Source organism: Bombus impatiens, unplaced genomic scaffold, assembly GCF_000188095.3.
Source record: "Bombus impatiens unplaced genomic scaffold, BIMP_2.2 scf_0171, whole genome shotgun sequence".
Taxonomy (NCBI): Eukaryota; Metazoa; Arthropoda; class Insecta; order Hymenoptera; family Apidae; genus Bombus; species Bombus impatiens.
The window spans coordinates 330157-340080 of NT_176590.1; the positions used below are offsets into that span (position 1 = coordinate 330157).

Below are 9924 nucleotides of genomic sequence, written 5' to 3' on the forward strand. Positions count from 1 at the left end.
GAGGGAGGGGGTGGAGGGGGGGGGGGGGGGGGGGGGGGGGAGAAAAACGGAAAACGTTGTTGAGATGAAAACATGTATATTTTCTCTTACAAGATACGGATATTCAAAATAAATAAATGATCACATACAAGAGGTAGAAAAGAAAAAATGCAGCTTTTCAAAATCGAACACGTGTATAAAAGACATAAAAAAAGAACAAAGCTGAGATTCAATTTGGCATGTAAATTCATTACACTTCGATTTGACATAATAGAAGATTCAATAATAAGACTGTAAATGAAAAATATTTATACATTTGTGCGATCATAGAAAATGTTAATCAGTATTTACATGTTAGTTTGCTGAACATTCTATAGTGTAAATGGAAGTCAAATGGAGCGGAATGCTAAGTGAACAAACTTTAAGTAATTAATAATAATTTATGACAAATGTTAATCATTTCTTATAGAAAAATATGAAAAATGGAACTGCTCCTTTGCAGAATAGATGGGATAAATATTAATACATTTGTATAAATCAAATGTGATTAGAGTAAAAACAAGAATTAAAACAGTGTTTGTTCATCTAACCACTAAATTATGCATTTATATACAGCATTCTTGTACTGGCATAGTTTCCAAAGCACAATATAATGCATTAACAACTCTATACTGCATACACCTGGTATTTAGCAATTTTGTTTTCCATAAATATGCTATTTTAAATAAAATAATAAAATGTATGCGCAGCCAGTACAGAAGATTGTTAAAACTTACTGCAGCGAGAATGTTAAAATATAAAAGAGAAATTAAGTTGCAATTGTTTGTAGATATTAACCTTCAACCTTTCCTTTCTAATTTCTAAGTATGTGGCATTTTACCAAATTTCTTTTAATACTGTTGTAAAGTTAACTACTTTCGATAGAACTACTACTAAACGCCTCATTTCGGCAAACTAATTAACATGCACGCAGAGCTATTATTTAATAACCCAAAATCATTATTCTTAGTCGAATAGTTTTGACATTTCAGCTGGAGATAATTTATATTCATACTTCTCCTCATCTGGATCTTGAGCCCTCAAAAAAAGTGCAAGTACTACCATACAGAAGCCAAGAACAATGGCTACTAGAACAATAACAGTTATGACTACTTTTTCTGTTGTAACAACTCCATTCATGTTTTCAAGAATAGATAAGGCTAAAGGTGACAGCAATTCAGATCGTAACTCTGCAAAAAAAACGTTATACATGTTTCGTCAAAGAAATACAAAGCGAATAGGTTTTATTCTTATACTTCAATGATTTAAAATCTTACTCAGTGAAAATCTGTAAGGAATATATCTATTTAATTCCACAACATATATTTCTGTACCATTCTGAGATACAGCTATATCATGTGGACTATTCATATCTAGTCTTGGACCAAATTTGTATAATATATCTCCTGAATTTACATCCAGAACAATTCCTCGGACACGTATATTGGAACGTGTAGTAGGACCATTAATCAAATGAAGTTTTTCTTTGGCATATGCTACGCTATATATATATGGACCAATAATGTTAGGATTCTTGTACTCTTTGTGGAAAGTTCCATTAGTTGCATAAAAAGATACAATTCTGCCATTTTCTCTATCAGCAACAAAAAGTAAGTTCAGTTCACTGGCAAGTGCTAAAGCATGGGGTACGTTAAATGTATTTTGTAGAGGAGTTTGTCCATATATGCTTTCTATAAAGTAAAGTATATTATAGACTATATTATAATTCAATCTAAATAGTTAATTTTCATATAAAATGCATGTACCTACCGCGGCCCCAGTGTAGAATTCTTTCTCCTTTAGCATTGAATTTCAGAATTCTAGCATTACAGTAACCATCGCTAACAAAAAAGTCACCATTATTTTCTACAGCAACTGCTGTTGGTTTGCAAAACCGTTTATCATCATTACCAGGCACAAAAGCTTCTCCAAGAATCAACGAAGGTCTTAAATGCTTTTCTTGACTGTATTGTCTTTTTCTCGAACTTGGTAAATCTTTCATCATTTCTATATCTTTAGCATCAAATTTAAGTACCTGATGTAGAGCTACATCGGTAATCCAATAATTTCCATGCATGTCTATCGTCAAACCATGCGGTAAATAAAATTTGTATGCACCCCATTCTAATATCCTTTCTCCAATTTTATTTAACAAAACTACGGTGTTTTCCCGAATTGGGCCTTCTTCTTTATTAAATATATTTTGAATATTAAACGTAGTCGAGCCCCATACTCTGGATCCTCTATGAAATATCGCAACGTTTCCATCTGGATCTATAGAGACTGCTGATAACTGGCCCATTTGTTCGATATTCCTTGGCCATTGAGGACTCCATTCAATACCTGAATATATGAAGAAACTTAATACGTATAATATATATGATATTTTAAATCTTACTTTGATAAATATTTTATTAACCTTTAGCAAATGTATCTGAAACTTTATCATTATCGGAGAACTCTAAATACTCACCATAGTCAGATTTGTTCTTGCCCGAATAACTTGTTCCACGCTGTAACATTAAATTAATGAAATTAATTATAGAACATAAAAGTATATATCCGTTTATTAAACGGAATAGAATGTGCTATGTCTTTGTTTCAAAGGCGCTGAACTTCTTTAAAGCATCGATACAATTAAAAAGTAATCAATTTTATTAGAATTTAAATTACTATATACGATTCTATATTAATACAATAAACAATTTTGAACCTGTTATTCCATAGCACAGCACTTTTTAAACCTCGTATCAATCAAATCTTTAATTATTTCGCATACATCTGTTTTATTTACCTCCAAGTACGGATAAAACTCGTAATTCGCTTCGGCAAGAGATAAATAAGTAAATAAAACTGAAATGCAACAGGCAATGTCATATAGTAAATGCACCATTTTTTAACGACACGATCATTAGATTCCCGTATTCTAAATATATTTTATTAAAATTGCTATGTATTATGGGTCTAAATGTTGATCACGTAGCAAAACACAATCATAAGAAATTAATAATTAAGCAGAGATATGAATTTTGTCAAATTTATAAAGCCTTTTCACACCACGCCACGCGTTACGGTTACTCACGTACGCAACAGGAAACACGAATAGCCATCTGGTGGCAACTCGTCGGGATACATGTAATAAACGATTACACACCTATAAGAGAGATTTGTTAATTTATACGACATTTTTATATTATTTCCATTAGAAATGCATGTGAACGTATTTTTTAGTCGTAACAGCATACTAATATGCATATAAAATACACCTAAAAAACTAAGACAACTGATGTTCGTGAAAGATATTTTTTGAAACTTTACTTCCGCGTCAGTACATAATATATTGATTATTTCCTGCGAAGATTGGCGGCACCTATTTACGTATCTGTTATTTTCAATGCGTAAACAATAATTGAATAGTTGATAAATGATTGGAAAAAGACTCGATATATAATATCGAATTTTTATTTTTACATTTGAAATTATAGACACATATAACGAATATCGACAAGAACAATAAGAAACAATATAAATAACGAATTGAAACTAATTTAAATATTTTTATCTCACGCCAGTCATTAATTAAAGCATTGATAATTTATATATATGTATAACAATATGAATTGCAAAATATAAATAAATTGCTAATTATTTGTACACTTTAACTATCAATAAACTTTTTACTAAAGCAACCGATAAAATTGAATTGAAACAGAATTACAAATTTTTTGAAGCACGTGATTGTTCGTAAATTGGAAATTTTGGAAAGTGTTATAAGAATAAAATTGAATTATCGTCGGTTGCGGTATACATTTTAATTTTAAATAATTAAATGGAAATTAACCCGAATGTATGGCCCACGTGTATACAATCTGCTTTGGATTGAAAACAATTTTTCTCCGAGAATTAATACAGATTTCGGATACAGTCCAATTTAGTACAAGCATAAGTTTGTTAATCATAAATAAAACTGAAAAAATATGCTATTATGAAATATGCTAACGTATTTTCTTTAAAAAATAAAATTTGCTTTTAAATATCTCAATTTTTACTTTTTAATTGTTCCTGTTAATATTCCGACCTCTTACAATTTACAGTCCCTTACAAAACAATAAGAACGCTTCTACAAAGCATCTATGGTATTTTTCCCTGAAATACATATCGTTCAAAACATTCTCAAAACGATTTTCTTTACTTAATTCATTGATCAACGACTTGCGTTGCACCTATGTCGGTAACGATACTCTTCAACTGTACCTACATTTTACTTCTTTGCTTTTTATTTTGGTTATTCTCCGCTGCAAGGCATTACTTGTTCCATTGCCACCCTTGTCGGAACGTCGAATAAATTTAAATTCATATCTTTCATAAAAGGGATAAAAGGGGGAGGATAGGGAATAAAAAAGAACGAGACGGAAGGAAATACGGAAAGTGGAAAGGAAAAAAAGAGGAGCGAGAAAGTGAACGTAAGGCAAAGATAAAGCAGAAAATGGAAACGAAACCTGTAGAAATAGTTTTTAATTTTAGTTTCTACTTTTATTCATTCCAGACTTTTATATTCCATCATTCCAATACTCCACTCTAAATCCATTTTACCACAACTTTATCAAAAGTTCTAGCCGCAAATTGGCTACACCTCGTTTGAGTTTGTTACAAATTTTGAAGCATTTCATTAAAATTCGAAATTTTAACTAATTAGATCGACTAACTGTTGCAAGTAAACTAAAGGAGGGGCAGTAAGATAATGTTTCTAATCCAATTCCGGGAACAATGAATTTGAATTATTCTGACATTTAAGTACATATATTCTACACTGACGATCAGATGCAATTTCTTTCCCATTGTTAATTTAGGATTTTTAATTGTTTTGTGAAACAAATTCAATCTGTCAAATTAAACGTTATCTTAAAACTTACATTCAAATGACATATATACCCGCTGTTTTATAAATGAAACTTGCCTATCGCGCCAACCATTGCTGTAAACGATCTTACCATCTTGTTAAGAACCACAGGCGGTTAATGTAAACCAAGAGGCGGTTAGTTTGTATTTTACTTTCTCTAGCAATTATCACCCCTTCTGTATCCAGATGAAAATCTTTTTAACTAAGTACACGTCTCTCGGGACCTTTTCTCTTTGTACACTGCTATAATGTATCGTTGATATTTCTCAGTTGATCCTCTCCGTATCGTTCTGACGCGAAGCATTCGAGTCAAAGGTCTTTTTTTATCCTTGGTATTACATTGTCGCGTTAGACGTAGACATATTGCGCGCCTATGGCAGCTATTTCGATGAAACGTTCCATTCTTAACATCTCACAGTCAAAAGGGCTTGCCAAGTTTTATTGTCCGAAACTGTGAATCATTGCGACTGTCTAATGGATCTCCAGGGCAAGCTGACGAATGAACTACTCGCTCGAGTAATCAGATAACAATATTCTTCAAATGGGGTCTTCCTCGGAATCATATATCGCGTTGTCAGAATCCTTCAACCAACGTAAAACGCTAACCGCTAGAAATATACTTATTTCGAATTTCTCAATCATTACCATTGGTACAACGGCCGACCTTTTCTCCAATATCATATAATATTATCTTCATCGATTATGTTTCTTTTTTCCAACAACTGAAATGTTTATGACAAAGATTACCCTTGTTCGTGTTTGTCTCTCTTTAGTAGAAGTATTTCATAATTTAATATCAGTTCAATAAATTTTAATTCTTTTAAACGAAACACTTATCATATTCCATAATTCTTACATCACAGAGAAATTACGTCTAATTAAACGATACAGCGAATTTCATGACAAAACCGACTAATTTTCATTTGACAATAAGCCACGATATAGATCATTCTTTTTATAATATCGATTCCATTATATCGTGAATCCAGCTTATGATTATTAGAACGCTACTATTATCGAAGAAGTCTACCAATTTGATACATGATGCTTTTGTTAGAAACTTCTCCACTGTTTTTGCAACAAAGTCGACATAAGTATACCACAGGAGAGAAGCATTTTCTGATTTTAATGTCACTCTATAACTAAACAGAAGGATTTATAACGAAAACGACCTGTTAGGCTCAAATATGTAAAGCGTTATTAAATGGAGTTGATAAGTTGGCAAAATTTTGTGAAAGTAAAAAGTAGAATTACGAATATAGGTATTATTCAAATATTATGGCAGCGATATCCGCAACAAATTTTTGGCCTAGACCATTCTTTTTCTACAACCTTCAAATATAATAATCTTCCAAGGAATTCGATAAATTCCTCCGCTCGTACGCTAAAAATCGATGGTTTCCAGTTATTTATTTGGTATAAAAGAACGCTCACTTTCCACCATTGTGCCATTATACTGGTCGCACTAGAGCCTTGAATTTTGACACTTCTGTCGTTATATCCGGCCTCAACCGAGGGCCATCAACCCTTAACAATGGTGCTTATCCTTTCGCACGACTGGAAGGGTTGAGTATTCGATTTTGTTCTAATCGACACGTCCTACCCTTCGCGTTCTTCTCGTCTTACACTGCAGACGACAGTGATTTCTGTATTGTTGTTCGAGCACAATTGCCGAACGAAAATAAACGAAAGCGAACATGGCTGGTGGTGTCTGATGCGAATCGTACTTAACGTCCAACGATTCCAGGCCTCTTCGAGGTAGTCGAAGAGAGAAAATTGACAACCACTTGGTAAAATCCTTTATCTTCTTCTCGGAGTATTACTTCGATTTTTCTTCGTTTGCTAACGGTTAGGTCTCTGCTTCGACTAATTCTATAAATTCAGCTCGCAAATAATTCCGCAAGACCGGAAGAAAATTCTCGATTTCTCTGTTACTAAATATTCGCATATTACTATCGTATATTGCTATTTAGTCGATTCAGATTTCGGTTCGATTACGTGCCGAGATTTCTTTAAAGATCTCGCTGAGTAAAAGATTTTCGTCACGAAACGAAGCCGATTACTGGCAATAATTTTTCACGCTCTCGATTCTCGCGAACGGAATCCTCGATTTCGCGGTGTTGCTCTTATGACAAGCGACGACGACTATTCTTCTCCACGTTTCATAAATTCGCGCGATCGAACTGCGACAAACCTTGGCAAGCCTTCGCTATTATCGCTTCGGGATCGAGACGGCGAATATTCCATGGTTCTCGAATCGCTTGCTTGATTTTTCACAGTCAGATGAGATCTAAAAAGAGGAGAAGGCAAAAAAAAGAAAAAAAAGGGAAGAAAGAGAACGAGAAATATAGCGAAAAAAGGAAAAGGGCTGGAAACGCGGAAAAAAGAAAAGTATACCACAGAGGAAAAAGAAAGCGATTCACGATGCAACGAGATTCTTTAATCTCGTGCGTCGTTCGGTACGTATCTGTGACAGATGTTCACACAGGTATCTGCACGCCTATCGAGTTTCGGTTTTATGCTTTTTAATCTTTCGGTCGTGGGGCTAAAAGAATCGTCGCTGGTTCTGCTCTTTTCTCTCTGTTTCTCGTTCGAAATCATCTTTCTTTATTCCTATGTACGTTTGCTCCTTTCTTTCTCGAAATATGCAAAAATAAGCGCGATACGAGACGAAGTGGAAGAAGGATCGGAAAGAGAAAGCATCGTGGAAAGAGCAGTACACGGGCCCGTACATCAGACGAGCCGCATTCGTTAAAATATTCGTATAAAGGAACCGTCAGCATTTGTGACTGTGATTGCGACGAAATAGAACGACGGAACAATTTAGTGCTTTTGCGTACGTTATGCAGTAACGATATAAAGATAAAAGAGGAAATGCTCGAAGAATAGAGGAAAGAAAGAGAGAAGCGGAAAGCAAAAGTAGTTCGTTGATGGTAATGAAAAAGGCACAATTGGTTTCGAATAAGTTGAGTACGAATTGTTCCATAAAAGTGGTGGAATAATGAAATTGAAGTAGCAATTGTATAAGAATAATCGTTAGTTTTTCTATTATATACAAACAATTAGCTACATTAAACGTATTAAACTTGCAAGAGATTCAAGGACGATCAGAGCATTCCTATTGACGGATTTTGTATAATTTATTGTTCGTAAATAGACTGCCAATGTTTATGCCTTTGAAGGAAACTGAAACAGCGAAAATGTACAAAATGCGTATAATATTTGATATATTCTGATCTAATATATTCTGATAAGCACAATTCCATTTCTGTATTATTCTCTCTCGCGTCTTCTTACGTTTCGTCCTTTTCGCACACGTCGTGTGGAATTTTCGGGTTTTCTCTTTTTTTCTTTTTTACAGATTTTTACAAATTTTCTTTCTCTTCGATGAAAACACGCGAATTCGTAGGGAAATTAGAGAATAAAAAGGGACGACGAGAGAAGGAAGATTGGAAGGAAATGCGACAGATCGAGCGTCAGCGGGGTTTTCGATGGGATCGACGATATCGAATTGAGAAAACAGGATCGTACCCTTCGACCATATACGTTAAATGCAGCACCGTCGATCGATAGCACGTGCTATACAGGTGCTGCAATAATAAATTATTCGAGAGCGAGGCGCGAAATAGCGATCCTGTTAGATAACGTCACTGAGCTAGAACATGCTAAGATTACCGTGGGATTTCTATTTGCTGCTCGTCCTCTTACCTCCTACGTCTTCTTTAAATCTCGCTTCCATTCATTATTTTAAGGGAACATGCCGATAAAAGAATCCATTTCGTACGGTTGCGTTCCATTGAATTTCCTCTACTCTTTTCTCAATAGGTTAAAAAGGAACGATAATTAAAAGGAAATGTTAATTCATTTCGCTCGCCGAATAATTTTCCTAATATTTCGTTCTCCATAGAATGATTTATAAATAGTAAACTCGAGTTAATTATTTGCTAACAGAGTGGCGAATAAAACGTTTGTTTTATCTTCTCATCGCAACTGAAGGCCAGACGGGGGAACTATAACAAGTAATTTTTATCGCTCTTCATTTTAACATTTTTGTCCATCGTTTGACGTTTATCACCTGGCGGCGAAAAAGAAGCGAAATAGAATAACCTGATATATTTGGAGACACGAGTTTTCTGAGAACAGGAAATAGATCCACGATATCTTGGAAGGAACGAATAATATTAGTTTAATTTAATTAATATTAGTCCGCACAAGTGATATTATTAATATTTTTTAAATATCGAGCGACATAACGAAAACGCACCTTTGATCGTAAAATCAAATGCAAAGAGATCAGTTGATAATACCGGAGTTTTAACGTTTCTCTAAAAATGTTTTCCATTTTTTCTCAGCTCGACGCATCTCGAGACGGGTTGTCTCTCTCACAAAATGCGTTGCGTACAGATATAGTTAGGAATAAAAGAATGTGAACGAGAGATTCGAGCGAAAGGTTAAGATGGAATTTGAGCCAAAAATTTTGTAAAAAAAGTTCATTTATCAGCTGTGAGGTTGAATATAAGGAATATTAAGATCAATGACGCTCTCTTCGTCGTTTAAAAGCGATCTCCTTTTGTATTTTATTCTTTTAATGTCGATCACACCACTTTTTCTTTTTTGTTCCTTTTTTGCGAGAGAATTCACCTAAAGTGATACGCGGCATACTCATTAAAAACCCTTCCTCCTTCGTCTCTTCAAAGGTGAGCTCCGGTTTTCTGCGCACCATCCTAAGATTTACACTTAATTATGCAAGACGAAAACACGGAAGCAGATGGACAAACATCGATCAATCGAGTGATGTAGCATCAAGAAACGTAGTAAATCTAACTAATGGAATAGGAAACAGAATACGGAGGGAAGTACTTAGGACGCGTAGCAACGTTTCTGCTGGAACAAGCCACTAAATTAGACTACTCGTCACCAGGACGATACGTATACATTTTTTGTGACGCGCGAGGGATACACTGAAGAAGTTCTTGCCGAGTCTCGTCATCATGCAACGGATGGGA

The 9924-nt window shown here is 34.4% G+C and overlaps 1 protein-coding gene across 1 annotated transcript; it reads right to left on the reverse strand.

Annotated features, from left to right (window-relative positions):
• Nucleotides 1-530: 530 nt before the first annotated feature.
• LOC100741817 (peptidyl-alpha-hydroxyglycine alpha-amidating lyase 1) lies at nt 531-3122 on the reverse strand. Its single transcript, XM_033319579.1, has 5 exons — nt 2813-3122; nt 2492-2531; nt 1789-2361; nt 1296-1709; nt 531-1208 (listed from the first exon to the last, which is right to left on the reverse strand). The coding sequence occupies exons 1-5, from the start codon at nt 2909-2911 to the stop codon at nt 985-987; spliced, it is 1350 nt and encodes a 449-aa protein (XP_033175470.1). The 5' UTR covers nt 2912-3122; the 3' UTR covers nt 531-984.
• Nucleotides 3123-9924: the final 6802 nt, after the last annotated feature.

What these genes read in the sequence shown, in the direction of transcription:
- LOC100741817 (XM_033319579.1), bottom strand. Translation starts at nt 2,911, where the DNA reads ATGGTGCATTTACTATATGACATTGCCTGTTGCATTTCAGTTTTATTT. An exon ending in AATTCTACACTGGGGCCGCG is followed by an intron (nt 1,710 to 1,788) that starts GTAGGTACATGC and finishes TTTACTTTATAG; the next exon opens with AAAGCATATATGGACAAACT. An exon ending in TCCTTACAGATTTTCACTGA is followed by an intron (nt 1,209 to 1,295) that starts GTAAGATTTTAA and finishes TTTTTTTTGCAG; the next exon opens with AGTTACGATCTGAATTGCTG.